At 59.2% G+C, this 20,845-nt stretch overlaps 1 protein-coding gene across 2 annotated transcripts in view; it reads left to right on the top strand.

The window, feature by feature from the left end:
* The window catches only part of UBE3B (ubiquitin protein ligase E3B), a 36,346-nt gene that overhangs the window by 5,002 nt on the left and 10,499 nt on the right, over nucleotides 1–20,845 (top strand). For both annotated transcript variants that reach the window (XM_074295444.1, XM_074295451.1), the window contains 17 exons: nucleotides 940–999; nucleotides 1,970–2,074; nucleotides 2,543–2,639; nucleotides 3,616–3,701; nucleotides 4,287–4,369; nucleotides 5,158–5,263; nucleotides 5,831–5,951; nucleotides 7,658–7,835; nucleotides 9,086–9,258; nucleotides 11,628–11,795; nucleotides 12,551–12,722; nucleotides 14,445–14,563; nucleotides 15,795–15,909; nucleotides 17,007–17,106; nucleotides 18,046–18,165; nucleotides 20,058–20,234; nucleotides 20,320–20,430. In XM_074295444.1, the coding sequence (XP_074151545.1) occupies nucleotides 940–999; nucleotides 1,970–2,074; nucleotides 2,543–2,639; nucleotides 3,616–3,701; nucleotides 4,287–4,369; nucleotides 5,158–5,263; nucleotides 5,831–5,951; nucleotides 7,658–7,835; nucleotides 9,086–9,258; nucleotides 11,628–11,795; nucleotides 12,551–12,722; nucleotides 14,445–14,563; nucleotides 15,795–15,909; nucleotides 17,007–17,106; nucleotides 18,046–18,165; nucleotides 20,058–20,234; nucleotides 20,320–20,430 (2,091 nt within the window). The remainder of the gene's footprint in view (nucleotides 1–939; nucleotides 1,000–1,969; nucleotides 2,075–2,542; nucleotides 2,640–3,615; nucleotides 3,702–4,286; nucleotides 4,370–5,157; nucleotides 5,264–5,830; nucleotides 5,952–7,657; nucleotides 7,836–9,085; nucleotides 9,259–11,627; nucleotides 11,796–12,550; nucleotides 12,723–14,444; nucleotides 14,564–15,794; nucleotides 15,910–17,006; nucleotides 17,107–18,045; nucleotides 18,166–20,057; nucleotides 20,235–20,319; nucleotides 20,431–20,845) is intronic.

The following is a 20,845-nucleotide window of genomic DNA, read 5'->3' as shown; positions in this document are numbered from 1 at the left end:
AGAGGCCGCCTGATACAGAAGACCTTTCTGGGTTCCCCCGGCTGCGATTGCCTCCCCACAAATGGACTTGAGTTTTGTGTGTGTGATTGTAACATCACAAGTATGTGTGGCTTATGCTAAGCACTTATTAAGCATCTTGCTGTGCACGGTGGGGGTTACGGAGGAAGGCCAGAAAGCCTCAAGGAGCTCAGTCTGTTGGGGGAAACATTGGGAAGACTATTTAAAAGCATGATGTGTACAAGATAAATAGGAGACGACCCCAGAGGGAAGGCCTGAGCATTCGGGGGGTGGGGAAAGGCTTCTTGCAGGTGGGATTTTAGCTGGGACACAGAGGAAGCCAGGGCACAAATGAGAAGGAAGAGATGGAGGAGGGGTCAGGCAGCTTTGAGAACCAGCAGACAGCTGCCCCAGACTGACCATGAGCTGGAGAGCATGGAGGCTGCTGGAAGCTGGAGAGTCTGGGGGGCTAGAGGGGGCCAAAGAGCAGCTGGAGAACACTGGGGGCTGGAGGGGACAGGAGAATGCTGGAGGTGGAAACTCCAAAGAAGCTGACAAGGATGCTCACTGAGGAAAGGTCACTAGAAGAAGGCACTGCGGGGAAGTGACAATGTCTGTACAAGGCTTTCCGTTTTTGCTGGATCCCCAGTGCCTAGGACAGTGCTTGGCCTGTCACAGGCCATCAGTGAGGGCTTTTTGATGACGTGGCACCTGGCTGCTGGGAGCCCAGTTATCCATTATACCTAAGAACTCTGATGCTTCTCTTGTCTGTCAGGCAGCAAGGAGCCACCGAAGCCTGCAGAAATGAGCCGGTCCCGTCCTTTTTCCTTGGCAGTTCAGCAGCTTTGCCTTGTTAGAAACCGGGGTCTCCTTAGCGTAGGAAAGGGGATGCGTCGCTGCTGATCCCGGCACTTTGTAACCTGGCCCACTGGTTCTTTCCAGAGGTTTGGAATGTTGTGCCGGTGCATCCTGAGCAGCATGGAAGCTGAGAATGAACCGAAGGTGAGTGGGAACGCACGGAAACACGAATCCCCACGTCCCTCTGTGCCTCCACCTCCCAGCCGGTCTCGATGGGACTGTTGGAAGTACAGGGTATTCACCTGCCCTCCTGTCCTTCTGGAGACCCCCACTGTGGGGTCCCGGGCAGGTCCCTTCTGCCTGGAACAGGGATGCTTGGAGATAGATTGCACATGTGGGATTATTATTCCTCACACAGCTGTGTCAGGAGGGATCTTAGTGATCCTGCAGCCTGAACCCTGGTTCTGTCGACCCCAGAACTGATCCCCAGAGAGGGAGAGGAAGCCAAACGGGGCATGGTCCCAGCTTGCCCGGGCCGAGTGGGCGACGTCTTGTCCTTCGTAGCCCCTGGAAGCTCCCTCCCTCCCTCCTTCCCTCTGGTGCTGGGCTCGGTGGGCTTGGTCTGAAATAGAATCCAAGCTCCTCCCCTCCCCACAGAGGCCCCCCGGGCGCCCTGGGCCAGCGTGGTACCCACTCAGGCAGCATTGCCGCCATTTTCACAGAGGTCCCGTGCCAGACGGCATTCTTAGGGTTTTCCTTTAGGGATAACAGTGTGGGAAGAAGCACGAGGAAAGAATGAGTCTAGCTCCCTGACTTGGAAGCAGGAAGGTAGAGTGGGAAGCTCCTGGGCTTGGAGCTGGGAGGAGTTGGGGTCAGATCCTGTCTCGGATGGGTTCTAGCTCCGTCCCCTTCTGAGAAATGGGTGGTCAGTCCCGCAGCCCTTTTCTCCCGGGGCGTGGGGAGAATGGGAGATGCTAATCATGGGCGCCAGCAGTGTGAGAGAGGCAGATCCTGGACCAGGCCCTGCCCTCGGGGCCAGGACTGGGGCTGACTTCTCTGCCAGGGCGGCTCCTTCAGCCCTGGGGCAGATGGGGCAAGGGACCCCCCCCCCCGCCCCCCCCCAGAGAGCTAGCCCAGACGCCATAGTGCCACCGAGACTCGCTTGTGCCCGCAGGTGTGGTACGTATCCCTGGCTCTTTCCAAAGACCTCACTCTCCTCTGGATCAAGCAAATCAAGGACATCCTGTGGATCTGCTGCAAGTATCTGAAGTACCTCAAGGTGAGGGCCTTTCTCCTCCCGCTTAGCTCATGGGAGCCGCGTGTGGTACCATGGGGAGGCCCCCACCCACCAGCCCCCAAGGCTGTGGAACCTCCTGGGGCTCTCCCACCTCCCTGCAGCCCGAGCCCCTGGTCCTGAGGTGGCTGTGGTCTGGGGTACGCAGCCCTGTCCGGGGCTCTACCGAGATAGCAAGGCAATCCCGAGTCCTCAGGCCAAGAGCTGCCCACACGGGTCATTCTTTGTGCTGGCCGGAGTCTGGGGGGCAGGGGCAAATGCCCCCCCAACAGGGCTGTGACCCACGCCAGGACCTCGTAGGGGAGCAGGGCCCAGGAGCTAACCCCGAGTCAGAAAGATGTGGCCCGCATCTGTCCTTGCCTCCCTCCTGGTGGTTCTGAGTGCGGGAGGCTCGGCTGGACCGGGCACCGAGGACCTGATCGTCCTCCCTGTGATTGCTTCTGTCGCCCCCAGCCCGACATCCTACAGGACTCCAAACTGATCTCCCTGTACCTCACCTTGCTAGTCAACTTCACAGACACATCAACGTGGAAAATCGTCCGGGGAAAAGGTAGGGCGCCGCTCCCCAAAAACCCCGTGTGCTGGGCGGGCCGGCAGGCGTGTGTGTGTGTAGTGCAGAGTGACAGACACCCCTCCACGGAGGCCGCACGGGGCGCTGCTCTGCACCCCCAGTCCCTGTGTAAGAAGTCCGCCTCCCCCTGAGCTCTGTCCCCTGCACCTTGTGGGAGCGCAGCTTCGTCTCTGGAGACCCTTCCGGGGAGGGGCGGGCCCCATCTCCCTCCCTGCACGTCTCTGGGCAGGCCCCATGGGGCGCCCCTGCTCCACTGGGACTGGGCCAAGACGCTCTGGGAGCCTTCTCGAGGAGCCGATATTTGGCGGGCTCCTTCCTGGCTCGGCCTAGAACAGAGCGCTCAGGGGCCCTCAGGAGCCAGAGAGATGGAGGGCCTGCGCGGTCTCCAGGCAGTGAAGGGCAGAGCTCAGGCCCTGGGCGCTCTCAACCTGCAGACCCCAGAGCAGGAAGAAGCCCATGGGGTACAAAGGCTGCCGTGTGACTCCCCTTCTCTGCGGAGGTGATCCCCTCTCCAGTGCTCTCTCTGACTCCGTCCTCCTGCTGCCTTTAACAGAACAGCCTCCGGAGCTCCCCTAGCGCAGCTCCCCCAGATCTGGCTGTCAGGCTTCTGCTGGGAGACGTGCCGGGACGACCTCGCAGCCCCACTGAGCCCCCTCCCTCCCGTTAGGGCTGAGAACTGCCCCCCCTCCCCCGGTCACCACCCCCCACCAACAATCGCCCTCCAAAGACTCGAAGGCCCCTGGGGTGTTAGCGCTTTGCTTTCCCCACTGAGGCGGCCCGGGGGCAGGTGCGGCCCAGTTCTCCTGGGAGCCTCGCTTCTCATCCCAGTCCAAGATGGAGGCTCAGGATTCCGTGAAAGTCTCGCGTGCTCCCCCAGGCTTCTCGCCCTGGCTTTACTCGGGAAGCGCTGTAGCACTTGTGGTCACGGCGACTTGGGATTTTCCTATTGTTTTAGGGGAGAACCTTCGGCCTACCATGAACCATCTCTGTGCAAACATAATGGGACACCTCAACCAGAACGGATTGTATTCTGTTCTACAGGTCTGTGGTACCTCTGACCTAGGCGTTCTCTCCCCCCAGAGTACTGCTGGACGGGCCCTGTCGTGGCCAGAGAGCCCCAGGCTGATTATTGAGCTCCTTGTTCCCCTCCCCCTGCCTCTTTGACATCAGTGTTTAGGTGGGGAGGGAGATATCTTTTTATTGAATGACCCCCCCCCCCAAAAAAAAAAAAAAAAAAAAAAAAAAGCTTGAAAGGAGCTCTGTTGCGGGGTCCTGCTTTCTTTGCTGGAATTTGGGAGATCCCGCTTCTTGTGACCCCAAAGTAGGCAGTCAGTACCTTGAATGGTCACTGCTTGGAGAGTGCCAGACTAGGAAATGAGGGGAGAACAAGGAAAGGCCTTGCCCCAGAGCCCTGGCAGCCCCAGGGCATGTGCTCGGTCCCTGGCGGTCCAGCCCAGGCTGAGGTCACCTTCCATAGAGGCCGAGGCTTCTGGGAGCCCTGGATCCTCCTGAGATTCGTAGAACAGCTCCAGCCGCATCCCTTTGGGACACTTCCTTTTACACTGAAAACTCCACCATTTGGTGGAAGGTCAGAGGCCCCCTCGAGACCGGGCCGTCTTCTTTCAGATCCTGTTAAGAAATGGGCTGGCGAGGTCCAGACCGTCTCTGACCCGAGGCATGTTAGCTGCGATCTTCACCCTGGCTTCCCGGTGAGTCGTCCGGGGTGGGGATGGTGCCCGAGGCCGGGGGCCCCTCAGAGCCAGGGAGGAGGCTGGGCAGCCATAGCGGGGAGGCCGCCCTGAGACGTGGCAGCCGGAGGGTCGGGCCCAGCTCTCTAGAGCTTCAGCGTCCCCGCGACCCCTACTTTGTCGTCTCTGATTTGTCCTTCTGAAGCTCCTCCTGCACCTGATAATTGCGGGCAGTCACACGGCACTTTAAGGGTTACAAAATACTTCACAAATATTGTCTCGTTTTATCATCAGCCCTGAGAAATGGGCCCTGCTGCCATCTGTTTCACAACTAGGGAAACTGAGGCTGAGACGTAAAGTGGCTTTTCTAGGGTGTCTCATTATCGAGCTGAGATGGCAGGAGGACAGTGACCCAAGCGCTCCCTCTTAGTTGAGGCGAGCGTCCCGGTCCACCTTTCCTTAATCCTGGTTTTTAGGCAGCAGCCTGGGTGGCCCCGTGTGGTCCCGGAGGAGCAAGGGATGCCTCTGGGGCCGGGAGGCTTAGGGCAAAAGCCGGGGTCGCTTGTCTCAGAGAGCGAGCTCCGCTCTGTCCCCGGCTTCCTGGTGCTGGGGACTCTGGGGCAGCTTCCAGACCCGCAGCTTTAGCCGCACAGCTGGTCCTCTTGGGCCCCCGGGTAGCAGCCGTGGTTTCAGAGCCCCCTTGTGCCTTGTGTGCCGAGCCTCCCCGTGGATTTTCCCGGCACGGGGACCCCCCCCATTTCCTCCCCGCCCCGTGAGGAAGCGCCTGACGAGTGTCTGTCTGTGCCCAGCCCCGTGATTGCTGCTCATTTTTCGGACAATCTCTTACGCCCGTTCCTCATCCACATCATGTCAGTGCCTGCCTTCGTGGCGCATCTCAGCATGCTGGCCCCCAAGGTGAGTGGCCCTGGGATCGCGGCCCCCGCTACCTCTGTCTTCGCACTGAACTTTCTGGATTTTCACCTTTATTTCCTTCCCTTTACTGCATTTGCACAAAAGCGAGCCTTACCCCTCAGCTCGCTTCGCTAGTCTGAGGCCCCTGGGAAGGTAGGAAGCCGTGCCCTCAGCCTGGCGCAGCAGGGCTGGCCAGAGCCCCCAGACAGCGCCCCCCTCAGCTGCCATGTGCTGTCCTAGAGGCCCCCGACGTGGGGCTGACCGGAAAGGCCGGCCCTCCCTGGGAGGACCAAGGGGGCGGTCAGTCAGAGAGCATTCAGACCCTCCCAGCTCTGGAATTCTGGGGTCTCCCCACTCCCAGTCATGGTCTCTGGGGGACCTTTGGCTCCCTCCCTCTCCTTGCCTCTCAAACCCCCAGATCAGGGTTTTTGTCTCATGTCCCCGAGCTTGGCACTGGGGGGCTCCTTTCTTCAGAGCACCATTGCCCGGTCTTTGGGTGGGGGTAGGGGAGTGAGAAGACTCTTTACAGGAAGAACTTATGGTTATTTAATTCACGTGTGACCCCCGCAGCGCCTCGTTGTACTGGAATATCACGACTTTCTTCGTAAGTTCATTCTGTTTCTGAGTCGCAAGGATCGCTGTGCGGACGTCTGTGAGTGCCTGGAAGGGAGCCACACTCTCTGTTTACTGGGTAAGTGCCCGGGACCCGGGTTGGAACGTGAGAAGGGCCGACGGAGCTCTTGGAACGGACCAGGAAATGTCTGGAGGGGGCGGGCGGAATCACCGGGTTTAAGGAGAGGTCCATTTTACAGACTGGTAAACTGAAGCTAGAGAAACAGCCCGGCACCCCAGACTTGGGAAGCATCAGAGACAAAATCCCAGGGGAGGCTGTTCCTCGCTCAGTGTGCTTTAATGAGCCCTCAGGTGGCGGGTTCCGAGGCCGGAAAGCCGCCCTCTTAGCCCCCACCTTCTTCTAGGAGAAAAAGGCCTCACTAGCTTGGCGTCCACAGTACGCAGCTGGTCATTTCTCCCCAGTCAGGCGCGCACGCCCTGCCTGAGGCGGCTCTCGAGCCAGCCGGAGACTCTGAAGGAGGCCTGGAGCGCCGGGTCCAGGAGGGGGAACGTAGGGGCGGCAGGAGCTGGGTTCAGATGTGGCCCAGACCCTCAGCTGGGGGGCCTCCGGGCACATTATGCAACCCGATCAGCAATGAGGTGGGATGCTGGAGGTGCCCACATGCCCGGCAGAGAAGTCTGCATTTTGTTGAAGGCAGCGGGGAAGCGGCTAGTGTGGGACCGGCCGAGGAGCGCGTCCTGGTGACCCACAGGACAGCTCTGGGAGGCCCCCGGAGTCGTCTTGGGGTGATGTCAGGACGCCCTTGCGAGCGGGGAGCCTCTCGGGGGCCAGAGTTGGGCTCCAGAGCCGAGTGAAGAGGCAGCGGCCGAAGTTAGCGCGCCAGCCTTGGAGGAAGTGTGGCCTGAAAGGCCTGAGACCCCCAGAGGAAGCTGGCTGGATCAGAGCTTGGGAGAGGTCACTGACTGGAACGTCGGCTTTGGGCGATGGCTGTTCCTGTGGTGATGGATGAGATCATCAGCAGAGGGAGGGAGCAGCAGCGAGGACGTAGGAGTGGGCCCAGAAATGGCCGCTGAGCCAGCCGAGGGCACTGGTGAAGAGTGGAGTGGCCCGACAGGGAAGGGGGTCACGAAAGCAGGTCGAGAGCTCGGCTGGGAGCGCTCCTCCAGAGCACTTACTGTCCAGGAGGGCAAGGCCTGGGAAAAGGCCGATGGACACAGGCGTCCCCCGGTCAGAACGCCGTCTGCCGGCCACCCTGTTGCGTGAGGCGGTCAGGGGGCTGAGGGGCTTGACCTTCCAAACCCTTCTGAGTGACTAATTTTGGGATGTTTGAGGTGAGGAGGAAGGACCAGGCCTCGGAGAAGTGAGCAGGCTCTCCGTCGGCTGGGCCCTCCCTCAGCAGCTCCTGAGCGGGATCGCCTCGGCCTTCCTGGTCCCCTTCGGACAATGGGTACTTGCGTCTGTCTGGCTGCTCCCCCGCTCGAAAGGACACTGAGATGGCTCGAGAGCCTGAGTGGGAAAAGCAGGTTACCTGAACTCAGCTCTCACTCTGCCAGCCTCCCTGAGGGTCAGTTTTGTCATCCCTAAAATGGGAATAATGCCCGCTTGCTGTGATGCAGGGTTGTCCTGAGGAATGAGCTCCCGCCTCTAGCACCCCAGGGGTGATCACAGATCATCAGGTGTGATAGAAATGAGAGTCGTGAGTGTCCCCCAGAAAGGGGAGGTCGAGGCCCCCAGCTTCCTGTCTCCCGGTGAAGCTGGCAGACCCCCCCCACCCCGACTGAACAAGGGCGCCCCCGACGGCTCCCTCCTTCCTCTCGCCGCAGGCAACATCATCCACTTGGGCTACCTGACGAGCCACGTGCTGGAGGAGGAGACCAAGCACTTTGTGAAGGTGCTCATCGAGATGCTCTCCTACTGCCAGCAGTACGTGTCCCTGAAGAGGTCCAACCTGACGCACTGGCACCCGGTGCTGGGCTGGTTCTCCCAGTCGGTGGACTACGGGTGAGTGCCGGCCAGGAGCTCCCGCCAGGCCCGGGGGCGTACGGAGGGAGAGCCGGGGGCACGGAGCGGGCGGGGCCAGAGGCGGCAAGGGCACTCCCGGGGGAGCCTCGTGGGAGCAGCTGGAGGCCCCGGGTCTCTTCCAGCTCTCCCATCGGGTCAGTTGTTGCGCGGTATCTGCCATGTGCTTTGTCCTTGTGGGGCCTCTGCCTTCAGGGACTGCAGAATCCAAGCAGGGAGCCTAGAAGAGCGGGGGCAAGCCAGGCCTCAGGGAACCGGCCTGACTGTGGCACGTTGGGGGCACCGGGAAGAGGTCAGCAGGCACAAAGCAGAGTAGCTGGGCGGGTAGGACGTTTATAGTTCCATTATAGACCAAAAAGGTGGCAGGGAGGGACAGCCACAAAGGACTTGGAGCAGTGCAGAGACTCAGCTGCTTCAGAACTAGTTTGGCTTCAGCATCCAGGAGAGATTGAAGGGAAGGGCCCTTGAAGGCCGGTGGGCAGGGGCACTCATCTTGGCATGAGTGCCTAGGCTGGAGCCCTGGGGGCAGGGACTTCTCGTACCCAAGCATGGTCTCCTCCCTGGACTCTGTAAAATGGGAGGGTTTGGTCGCTGTTGGTTGGATGGACTAATGACCGGCTGGGTAGGCATGGTCACTGCAGTCTGACCCAGGCCGGGTAGCTCCAAGAGGGCCGAGGGACAGGGCTGGAGCGCCGGACCCTTCCTCAGGGGCCCATGGCCTTTTTCCCATCAGCCAGAGAGGCTGCTTCCCCTGCCACTGGTCAGAAAGAAGCGAGTCTCTCTGTGGCTGCCAACGTCAGGGCCAAAGGAAAGGCCTCTGTGAGGTCCTCTTCCCTCCAGGAAGAAACCAGAATGCTTCAGCCAAAGGGCTGACCAAGGATGGGGGGGGGGAATGGGCCCGAAGCCCCCCAGGATGGGGATGCCGGCGCCCCAGACCAGGATGGGGCTGTGGAGGCTACTGGGCCGGCTCCTCTTGGGCGATGTCTGGCTGTGGGCTTGACTTGATTTTGGGGATGGCTAGAGCGAGACGGGAGACAGCGCATCTTAAGGATTGGTTTACTGCGTATCAGGAGCTCTAAGAGCTCGGTGTATGATATGAGGCACAAAGGGCAGTCCCTCCTTCCCTCGAGGAGCTGGTGTTCATGGGGGACCCCACGCCGAAGAGGGAGGGGCAGGAGCCGAGCGTGGCTGGCAGGGCATAATCCCAGACTTCCTCCTCCTCCTCCTCCTAGTCTGAACGAATCGATGCCTTTGCTCACCAAGCAGCTGCAGTACCTGTGGGGAGTCAGGATCATCCGCATTCTCTTCCGAGACATCCTCAGCAAGAAGCTGCTGGAGAACCCCGAGACCAGTCACGCTGCGGCCACGGCCTCAACCTCCCCCCCCAGCAGCCTCCCTGTGAAGAGTGAGTCGGGCCCTCTGGGGGGAGACGTGCTGTCCCCCAGGGCATGAGCGCCCCATCAGGGCTCCAGAAGGGGCGGGGCTTCACGCTTTCCCTCTAGTAGCAAAAGCCATTAAGGAGGGGCGGGTTCCACCAGTCTGTCTGTCTGTTTGCCACCACACAGCGCTCCCTCAAGAGGCCCCTGAGCAGCTCCTGGGGGGACAGACACGGCCTTCTGGGGGGCGGGAGTCCGAACTCCACTCCAGCCTCCTGGTCCCAGCGCGAGGCCCTGGCCTGGACGTGCAAGAGGCCGTGGGGATGTCGGCCGCTCGCTCGGGCCCCTTGTGCTTGTGAGCCCCATGGCGGCCACAGTGAACACACCGAACCCCGCAGGGACAGGAGCCCTCCCCAACCCCCGGCTGCTTCTCGGGGTTTCCGTGGAAAAGCAGGCAGGGTTTATGCCCCAGCTGGGAGACAATGGGGTCTGAAGGTTCTAGCTGAGAGCTCCCCTGGAACAGGGAATGTCAGGGCTGGGAGGGGCCGGAGAACAGAAGATGTCAGAACTCAAAGGGGTCTTAGAACTGCTGGGAGGGGCTTAGAACTGGAGAGGTCAGAGATAGAGGGGCCTTAGAACAGGGGAGGTCAGAGGTAGAGGGGCTTAGAAAGGGGGGTGTTGGGGTGGGGAGGGGCTTAGAATAGGGGGGTACCGGGGCTGAGAGGGGCCTTAGAACAGGGGATGTCGGGGCTGGGAGGGGCCTTAGGAGAGGGGGTGTCAGGACTAGGAGGGGTCATAGAACAGGGGGTGTCAGGGCTGGGAGGCATCTTAGAACAGGGGGTATCGGGGCTGAGAGGGGCCTTAGAACAGGGGGTGTCGGGGCTAGGAGGGGCCTTAGGACAGGGGGTGTCGGGGCTGGGAGGAGCTTTAGAACAGGGGGTTTCAGAGCTGGGAGGGGCCATAGAACATGGGGTATCAGGCCTGGGAGGAGTCTTAGAACAGGGGATGTCAGGCCTGGGAGGTGCCTTAGAACAGGGGGTGTCGGATCTGGGAGGGGCCTTAGAACAGGGGATGTCAGGGCTGGGAGGGATCTTAGAACAGGGGGTGTCGGGGCTGAGAGGAGCCTTAGAACAGGGGATGTCGGGCCTGGGAGGGGCCTTCGGACATGGAGTATCAGGGCTGGGAGGGGCCTTGGAACAGGAGGTGTCGGGGCTGGGAGAGGTCTTAGAACAGGGGGTGTCGGGGCTGGGCGGGGCCTTGGAACAGGGGGTGTCAGGGCTGGGAGGGGCCTTAGAACAGGGGGTGACGGGTCTTGGAGGGGCCTTAGAGCAGGGGGTGTCAGGTCTTGGAGGGGCCTTAGAGCAGGGGGTGACAAGTCTTGGAGGGGCCTTAGAACAGGGGGTGTCAGGTCTTGGAGGGGCCTTAGAACAAGGGGTGACAAGTCTTGGAGAGGTCTTAGAAGAGGGAGTGTCAGGACTGAAAGGGGCCTGAGAATGGGGGGGGTGGCGGTCAAGGTCGGGAAGAGGCCTTAGAACGGGGGTGTCAGGGCTGATAGGGGCCTTAGAGATCCTCTAGTTCGGCCTCCTTGTCTTTTTTAGAGTGACATTGAGACCCCCCGTGGGGCAGAGCTTCCTTACAGTTAGGGCCAGCTCTAGGCCTAGAACCCGGCTCTCTCAGACTCCCCAGAGAACAGGAGAGCTTCCTGGGAAGGCCCGCGGCAGCCCTGGCACTTAAGATCAGACTAGGGCTAAAGCACAGCCACCCAGCAGACCCCGCTTTGCCTCTTGGTGGGGAGAAGGACGAGCAGCCCCCGGCCCCGGCAGGAAAGGCCGAAGTCACCGCGGCGTCACTTTGGAGACTTGTCAAGGAGTGGTTAGTGTGGGCCCTGGAGCTCGAGGACCCCCGGCGGGCTCCAGGGAGGCTGGACAAGAGGCCTTGGAGCGTGCAAGACTCCTGAGAACCGCCTCACCCAGGTCCCCCCCCGGGGCACCATAAAGCTCGCTCCCTGTCAGCACTGTCTGTGGGAGCCAGGCCACTCGCCCCTCTCCAGGGTCCTGAATGTCGGCCCTGGGAGGCAGTAGTGGGGCAAGGCAGGAGAGGGGCCGGAGCCCTGGGCTTCAGCCTCGCCTCATCTCTCAGGCTGTGGACTGCTCTGGAGGAGCCTCAGCGGCGTCCCAGGCACTTAATGGCCTCTCCCTCACGGGCCTTAGTCTGTGAAAGCCTCGTGGCGGAGAGTTTGCTTCTGTAGGGAAGAAAGCCCGGAGCCCAGAGGCGGGCCCTGCCCCGGGAGCCGCTGCTTAGGTTTCTCTGCCTCGGCCCGGGCCAGACCAGGCGGTCGTCTCTGGCGTGGGGGGGAGCTTCCCATCCCACACTCAGGCCGGGCCCTTCCTCCTGCCAGGTCTCTTCAAGCGCGCGTTCCAGAAGTCCTCGTCGGTCCGGAACATCCTCAAACCCATCGGCGGGAAGCGTGTGGATTCGCCAGAAGTCCAGAAGGTCTGCAACGTGTGTGTGCTCTACCAGACCGCGCTGACCACCCTGACCCAGATCCGGCTGCAGATCCTGACAGGTCACTCCCTCCCTGGGCTCCCTGCTGGAGCAGCCTTGGGCCTGAGAGGGGTGGGGCTAGGCTCTGAAGTGAAGTCCTGTTTGAGCCCAACAGGACGGGCGTCTCTTAAACCCTCCCGGGCTGTTCTGGCTGCCTGGTTTCTATTTCATGCTGACGGGCAGATTCTAGTTCAGGGCTTGATGAGGGTTGGATTTAGTGTCGGGGGCCTCGGGTCATGCGAGCTCTATTATCGACCCCCGACCTATGTCTCTGGGCCAGTACTTTGACCCTCTGTCATCCCCTCCAGCCCTAAATCGGATCCTCGGGTTCTGGCTTGGCTGGGGGGCTGGACAAGGACCCTGCCTCTTGTTACTCCCTCTGAGTCACTCTCTGCCTTTGCCTTTCACTGGGGTGCTTTGAGAGGAATCAGTCAGGGAGACACCCGATAAATCCTTCGTGTCTCGACTGCCAGGCTGCAGCCCCTTCCCGCAGGGCTCGCCCCCGTTGGGCCGGGAGCAGATCTCAAGCCCTCCCTCTTTCCTCTCCTTCCTGTTCTTTCTGGTTCTGGGAACCATCATGATGTCTGTCATTCCTGTGGCCCTGTCAGAGCGGGCATCGTGAAGGGCGGCCCCCCCCTCTCCATCGGAGAGCATCCGCCAAGAGACTTCTGGGGCAGGCTGTGGCTCCCTTGGGACCCAGCCCATATCCCGAGGTGCCTTTGGGGGTCAGGAGAGAAGGGGCTGACCTCCGCTCGGGGCTTTTCTCTGCCTTCACAGGCCTCACTTACCTAGACGAGCTCCTGCCCAAGCTGTGGGCGTTTATCTGTGAGCTGGGACCCCAGGGGGGCTTGAAGCTCTTCCTGGAATGTCTGAACAGCGACAACGAAGACTCCAAGCGGCTGCTGGCCATGCTGACCTTGTTCTGCGACTGCTCCCGGCACCTCATCACGTAGGTGGCTCTGGGGCTGGGGCTGCCCTCCGGGAGAGAGAGAGGCAAGGGCCCTCCTTACAATGAAGCGGCCGGGGAGCGCTCTTGTAGGGTTGGAAAGGAAGCCTCCCAGCCAGCTGGAGTGTGAGTGCGAGCCTGGACTTGGGCCCTGGCTCAGGATCTCAGGGTCAGGAGGGACCCAGGGAATCTCCCAGCATTCCTCACAAGCGGCCTCTTACACTGTAGGAGCGCGTCTCTCTGCACCAATTCTAAAAGTTGCCTCCTTGCCCCGGGGAGAACAGAACAAATGAGGCCCTCCTCCCAGATCTTTGAGGAGGACTCTGAAGTCCGGCTTCTCTTCTCCACCCACTGCTGTCCTCCTGACCCCTTCTGGCTCCTCCTAGACTTTCACACATCTTGGGGCTCAGCAGCAGCTCAGGGTAGCAGGGTCCCCCAGAACTGCCTTCTTTCTGTCCCTCCCCCGGCTTTTTTCTAAAGTGTTGCTGCTTTCTCCCAGCTTTATTTGAATGTTTTGGTGATTTGTTTTAGAATGGTGATCTTCCCAGAATAGCCTCTATTTAATGTAGATTCTAATACTTTTTTTAAATTTCATCTCAAAAGGTACTTGCTTGTTTTTTTATTTTCATTGTTTAATTTTTCTCCCTTTTAAGCCCACATTAGCTAGTGGTTTACGTTTTCCTGTCTTTCCAAAAGACCTGCTCCTATTGTGTACGTGAGGGGTTGGTTTTTTTTTTTCCCCCTGAGGCTGGGGTTAAGTGACTTGCCCAGGGTCACACAGCCAGGAAGTGTTAAGTGTCTGAGACCAGATTTGAACTCCTCCTGACTTCAGGGCTGGTGCTCTATCTATAGTACCACCCAGCTGCCCCGAGGGGTTGATTTTTTTAAAAGAACTTAACAAGCATTTGTGTTTTCTCTCTCTCATCTCACCATGTTCCCTCTCCCACTGAAAAAGAAAAATAGCCAGCACGTTTAGCATTTTGGTAATTGGCATCCAGCTGGGAGGGGTATTTAATGGGCGACCTAAAAGATTTTGACATTGATTGAGTGTTGAGATGAAATATTTGCTCATCTGAGCCCCGCAGTGACCCTGGAAGTAAGGTTGTTATCCCCATTCTACAGATAGGGAAACTGAGGCAGGTAAAGGTGAAGTTTGTCCACTTCAAGTTGTCTGAATCTAATGAAATGAAAATAATAATAATAACAAGGCCTTGCACTTTGGTTTAAAAAAAAATTTCCTAATGGGGACGACGCGGTCAGCAATTCTAAAATGTTCGTGGGGCTTTTATGGAGGACAAGTTCTCCTGTGTTGGCAGTGGGTTGTGGGAGTTCACTTCTGGGCTTGAAGGAAGCCACAGAGCCACGTGATTCTTCCAGGTCAGACCTGTCAGGACTCTGTTCAGTTTTGGGGGACATGGGTCTGGAACAGGGGGCTCCAAGGCGTTCCCTGGGAGGGTTCCCTGAGGAGGCGGGAGGGGTGGAGAAGAGCAGACCCAGCCCAGGTTTGAGAGGCGTCCCGGGGAAGAGGGCAGTGGGGGCTTGGTGGGAGAACAGGGTTAGGCCCCAGGGCCGAGACTGCGTTTACCAGGCGCCGCTTCTCCAGCCCCTGGACCATGTGGGAGCCAAAGCTGGAGAGGCACACTCTTCAGGCCGGGTTGGTCCCTGGGGCCCCTCCTGGCCTGCAGGAAGCCATCTTCTGAGCACGTCCTTCTTTCTGTCCTTTAGAATTCTCGATGACATCGAGGTGTACGAAGAACAAATCTCATTCAAGGTCGAAGAGCTGGTCACCATCTCGTCGTTCCTGAACACGTTCATCTTCAAAATGATCTGGGACGGGCTCCTGGGTAAGGGAGGCCACGGTCACGGGTCCTCTGTGCGGGACCAGATGCGCCGGTCAGTCGTAATGCAGAGCGGGGAGGGAGCTGGCATGGGCTCCAGATGGGCGCTCATGGGCAGGGCTCGTCCCCACCCCAGCCTCCCTTGTAATAAGCGTCGCACTCATCCACGTAGCACCAGATGGCTCTGAGACACTCTCTACCACAAATAAGCTCCACCTTACAGGCTGTGAGAGGGTAAGGGTGGTCGGATAAGCGTCTGAGGCAGGATTCACACTCGGGTCTTCTGACTCCGTTCAGGAACCCCCTTTCACGGCAGAGTGTGACTAACTTGGCAGAACTGCCTGGAGGAAAACCTTTGTGAGCCTTCCACTGGGGAAGCTTCTCGTTCCCATCCAGCCCCCCAGAAAACTGCCACGTGCTTCAGACCCTCTCTTAGCTGGCCGCTACCGCGGCTCGAGGCAGCAGGAACGGGTTCCAATCCTGCTTCTTCCGGAGAATCTCTTTCCGCTCTCGTCGTCTTCATTGTGCAGAGAGCTGGAAACGAAGGCAAGTTGAGCTTCAGAGGCCCTGAGTGTCCAGGCTGGCTCGGGGCAGAGACAGGCCTCCCGGCTCCGTCCGAGTGCTTCATTAAGAAAGAGGCTCTGCCGATCCGAAGCAGCCTGGACAGCCGAGTGGGTGCCGTCCAGACCCGGCAGGGACCCTAGCCCTCAGGAGCTCCGGGCTGTGCTAAATGGTGTCGGCTCCAAGGTTTGCCAAGCGAGCAAGCTTCCTGATGTGCCCCTCGGAGCTCTTCTCTGAGGCGGCTCCTTCCCAAGAATATTATCCCCATTTCTCTTGACAGATCTGGCCGTGACCCCAAAGCAAGTAAGGGCTTGACCCCGGCGCACATTTCTCCTCCTGCGTCGTGGCTTAGCCAGTCCCTTCAGCTTTCTGGGCCTCAGTTTATTCAGCAGTAAAGTGCAAGAGATGGGCCTTTACCATCTGCCCCACGGGGCTGTCTTAAGGGAAAGGCTGAGCACGCCTCCACATGCCAGAGGAGTCTCGTCATTTGTCTTTCCGGCCCTTAACACGTCTTTCACGCGCTGGGACCAGCTTTTCGGACTTATTTGGGCCGTGTCCCATAGCATTGGTTCGGGGGGGGGGGGGAGGGGCGCCCAGAGCAGGGCGCTTCCTTCCGTTTCTGCCGGTCGTGGCCCGCACTGGCACAGACAGTGAGCTTGCCCCCTTTTCCCTGCAGACAATGCCAAGTCAGAGACCCTGGAGTTGTTCTTCTCAGTTCACGGATGGCTGATGGTGCTGTATGAAAGAGACTGCCGTCGGCGCTTTGCCCCTGATGATCACTGGCTGCGGAAGTAAGTGACCTGGGGGACGGGGGCTACTAGAAGCAGCAGGGTCCCCGCCCCCCATGCAGTGGCCAGTGCCGGATCAGGACAGTCTGGCTCTCCAGGCAGGCCCACTGACCCTCTGTCCAGCCCTCGTGGAGCACGTCAGGGGGCACGTCCTGCCACTCATGAGGGGATGAAGGCGGCCTTCCTGGAACATGACCTGGGAAGTCTGATGAAAGCCAGGGCCTCCTGCTCAGAATCAGTCAAATGCACAGAATTAAAGTGCAGAGGATAATAGTGGAGATCAGTTATCCTGATTATTTTCCCATCCAAATCCAGGGATCCCCAATTGAGCATCCCAGATATGTGGGGGGGGGGGGAGGAATATGCTGGGCCAGGAGGCAGAAGGTCTAGATTCTAATCCTGCCACCAGCCAACTGGGCCATAGTGAAGGCATCCCCTGTCCTCTGTGGGCGTCGGGTAGTTGGGTAACGTTCCTGTGTACCAAGTCATCTGGACGTTCCCAGGATGCTCTTACGGTTTGGTGTACCGGGAGGGCATGTCCAGGGCTAGGTTCAGGGCTGCTCCGACGGCAGCTGAGACTGACACCTCTGGGACCCACCCCCGGCCCCTGCCAGCTCTGAGAGGCTGGGCAGCCCCCATTAGAGAAAACAGAAGCTCCTGACTCCTCGATGAGAAAGAGCTTTCACATAGTCTGGGTGCGGCAAAGCCACTGGTTCCCAACTGAAAAGTGGCCACAAGGCTCAGAATGTCCAAATTCGGAGCCCATCCTTGTTGTCCCAGCCCCAACAAGAGGCCTTTGCTTGAGGATCTGGCCAAGAGGACGTGGGGCTTCCCAAGGGGCCGCCCTCCTCCTCCTCGGGGGAAGAGGTTCGAGGCCTTAGGCTGGAATCTCTCTGTGACCGGTGCCCGCAGGGCCTGGAGCAGCCCCTGGGGCTTGTGGGAAAGGCCATGGGAGCAGGGGTCTGCCTGCTGGGTGCTGGCTCCAACCCCTCCGGCACTCTGTGGAGCGACCCCCGTTTAGAATCCGCAGGCCAGTCTTGTTGGTGAGCGTGCCGGCTGTCATGTGAAATTAATTCTCGCTCGTTTTCTTTTTTTGTAAGGGATCTCAAACTCAGTGTGCTTTTCCAGGAACTGGAGAAGGACAGGAAGCGTGCCCACCTGATCCTGCAGTTTATCCCCCACGTCATTCCCCACAAAAACGTGAGTCGCTGGCTGCCCTTGGGGCCTTGGCTCCTTCCCCCGGCAGGGTCCGGCCTTGCCCTCAGGAGCCAGGGCTCACAGCGGGCACCCACAACACCCCAGACTCTTCCTGAGCAGAGCCCGCCTCTTGGCGCTCGCTGTCGAGTCGAGTCTCCAAGCATGTAGTCAGCCTTCGGGACATCTGTGCTCTGGGCTGGGGGGCTCCTGCCCCACCAGGTTCTTCAAGTTTGGGGGATCCGTTTTGAGGGTTATTTTTTGGTAGCGTGCTTCTAATAGATGCCCAAAGTGACTAATGCCTCAGGACGTTTTAAAGAGACTGACCGGCCTCTCTCCCCAGACTTGATTTCCCAGGGCTGCTTCTCAGCTGATCCTGGAGCCGTCCCTCCCTCCTCAAGGCCTCCCCGGGCCCTTCCTCATCCTTCCCCCTCCACAATTCCTTTGAATTCAACCCCTTTGGGTTTTGTTTGTCTGTGGCCATGTTCTCACCCCTCCCCCATTCCTCAGGAGAACATAAGCGAACCCCTTAATGACCCCGGACCCCTCTCCAGTTGTGTTTGGGTCCCCACCTGGGGAACTGCTCCGGTAAATGGGGGCTCAGTGAGCTCTCGGTGGGTCAGGGAAGGGACGGAGTCAGTTCAGCACGTGTTCACTGAGGCTCAGTGGTAGGCCCCCTGCTGGACACCCAGAGAGCATGGGGGAGATGGAGGGCCAAATGGGGGCCAAAGCGGGGAGATGAACCAGAAATGGTTGGCAGCCACGGTCTAAACTGAGTCATTCAGCAAAGGAAACATCAAGCCTGGAAATCTGGGGAGGGGTAGTGCTGCCCTGGTGGATGGGGAGACCCCCGCTCCGAGGCACTGGCCGTGGTAGACGCCCAGGTCATCCTGCCTCTGCAGACGGGGCTGACCTGCGCCCCGGCCCTGTCCTTGCTGGTTTCAGAGGGTGCTCCTCTTCCGCAACATGGTGATCAAGGAGAAGGAGAAGCTCGGGCTTGTGGAGACCAGCTCGGCGTCCCCTCACGTCACGCACATCACCATCCGAAGGTCGCGGATGCTGGAGGTGAGAGACCGTGGCCGCCGGGGGGGGAGGCATTTAGCCTGGGGGGGGGGAGCCCTTTGTGGGCTCTGAGCCTTGTCTCCTGACCTTTGGCTCAGCGGCCCAAGGACCTTGGCACAGGGGCTTTACGTGGGCTGAGCAACCCCTTGCTCCTTAGCATTCCTGCGTCAACTCAGGCTCCCTCGTGCTGTTCTGGGCAGCCCCTGGGTCCCTTAGGTCCTCTCTAAGAACCGTGAGGCTTCAGCACAAAACGATCCTCTTGGTGGGAGAAAGGTGCGACTGGTTTGGACCACGCTGTGCATCCTGCACATGGCCCAGCGCTCCTCGGCGTTCAGGGCAGCTGTGTTCTTATGGCATCAAGGCAATCCCTGCCCTTGACCCAGGGTGGCAGGCAGGGCCAGGTTCCTGTTCACTCTGTATCCCTGGGAATGTCTTTGATTTCCTGTCCCCTCTGAGACCGAGCAGGGCGTCCTTTGTGTCCTCCTGGGTGCCTGTGGTCCATCCCTTCAGATTCCTGACCACCTTAATTTGGCATTCAAGGCTCTCCAGGATTTGACCCCCATCTGGGCCCCTGAGGCAGGGGGCCCAAAGAGCCTGGGTTCTCTCATCAGTAAAATAATAGGAGCATCTGCTGCCCAGGATCCAAGGTGTTTGTCAAGTTCTTGCAAACCTTAAAGCACCACGTAAGTGCCAGAAAGGCAGGGAGGGCTCCCTGGTGTTCCAGTGACCTGATGGTGGCTCCATAGTCTACAGTGGGACACTAGGAGGCCAGGAAGCCCCCCGCCCAGGCCCCTGCATCCTTGACTCCCTATGAAGGCCACCATCCAGTTCCATTAGACTTGGGGTGGAGAGAGCCGTCCGCATTCACAGAGAGCGAGCTCTGGAGGTGGAACATGGATCGAAGCACAGGATCGTCACCATCTCTCATCGTTGTCGCTCATTTCTTCCTGCATTTTTCCCCATTTTGGTCTGATTTTCTTGTGCAGCGCGGCCAGTGGGGATATCTGTCAAGAAGAATGGCCCACATTTAACCTATATTGGATTACTCCTTGGGGGTGGGGGGAGAAGAAAAATCTGAGCACAAGGTTTACAGGGCTGGATGCTGAAGAGAACAAAGAAAATCTTTATGTTTCGAAAAAATTCTATCAGAAAAAAACAAAACAAAAAACGAAGAATCACGAGCCTGGGGCCAGGCCCACGGGAGGTCAGGGGTGAGTGCTGAAGACTCAGGGGTGACTTCAGAGACTCAAAGCAGGCTCCCCCAGCCCGGCCAGCGTCCCTCCGGCCCTGAGCAGGTCCCTGTGCTGGAGGCAGCTCCTTCGTCCTGGCTGACTCGCTCTGGAGGGCGCAGGTGGCTCAGTCCCCCTCTGCTTTCCCCAAGTGCAGGCGTGAGCAGTGACGCGAACTTGCCCTCTTGGACGCGCCTGTGTCAAGGTCTTTTTTTTTTTTTTGTAATAGCTTTTTGTTTTCAAAGATAATTTTCAATGGTCACATTTGCAGGAGCCCATGTTCCAAAAATTTCCTGCTGGTTATTTCTTACAAAACAATAATATTCCATATACCATATACTTATTCAGCCATTCCCCAGCTGATGGGCAGCCACTCAGTCTCCACTTTCTTGCCACTACACAAAGGGCCGCCACAAACATCTTTGCCCATATGGGTCCCTTTTTCTCCTTTAAGATCTCTTTGGGATACAGGCCCAGTGATACCACTGCCAGGTCAAAGGGCATGCACAGTTTGAGAGCCCTTTGGGCATGGTTCCTATCGCACTCCAGAATCATCACCACCAATGTATCAGTGTCTGCGTCGGGATTCTTTAGGCGATTTGGGCGAGAGACTTGGGGACGTGGGAGGCCGGGCGCCGCTCACGGACCGTCCTCTGCCTTGGGCAGGATGGCTACGAGCAGCTGCGACAGCTCTCCCAGAACGCCATGAAGGGGGTGATCCGAGTGAAGTTCGTCAATGACCTGGGGGTGGATGAGGCCGGCATTGACCAGGATGGGGTCTTCAAAGAGTTCTTGGAAGAAATCATCAAGAGGGTGTTTGACCCCGCACTCAATCTGTTCAAGGTATGTCGGGGGCGGGAGCCGAGGGGCCTGCGAGTGAGGAGGGGGTGGGGGCCCCGGCTCAGCCCAGGCTCTCTGCGCTTTGCAGACCACCAGTGGGGATGAAAGACTCTACCCGTCGCCCACATCCTACATCCACGAGAACTATCTGCAGCTCTTCGAGTTTGTGGGGAAGATGCTGGGCAAGGCTGTGTACGAGGTGAGCCAGAGGGAGAAGAGGGCCTGGGACCCGGGGGAGGACTCCGCCCCTACCGACCAGGGTCCCCAGGGCCTCATCTGATAGATGTGGGGGCTCCAGAGCTGTGAGCTCAATGAGACCACCCAGCCCGACAGTGGAGAGCCTGGAGCCCATACCCAGAGCCCTCCTCAGTCCAGATAAATGAGCACCATGGCAGCTGGGCGGGAGCACGGGAGCCTCCGGGCCCGCAGGTCCTGTCTCCATCACGGCCAGAGCACTGTCAGGCTGTCAGCTGCCTCTTTAAGCCTCGGCTTTCTCATTTGTAGAAGGAGACCCGGCAAGGCCTCCCTCAGCTAGTGCTTGGGACCAGAGTGTGCCCTGTGGGTGTCGGGATCCTTTTGGTTGGGGGGCCCTTATCACGGGGGCAGCGGAGAGT

The sequence above is a fragment of the Sminthopsis crassicaudata genome, chromosome 1 (assembly GCF_048593235.1).
Source record: "Sminthopsis crassicaudata isolate SCR6 chromosome 1, ASM4859323v1, whole genome shotgun sequence".
Taxonomy (NCBI): Eukaryota; Metazoa; Chordata; class Mammalia; order Dasyuromorphia; family Dasyuridae; genus Sminthopsis; species Sminthopsis crassicaudata.
This window is presented reverse-complemented; position numbering and strand designations above follow the sequence as displayed.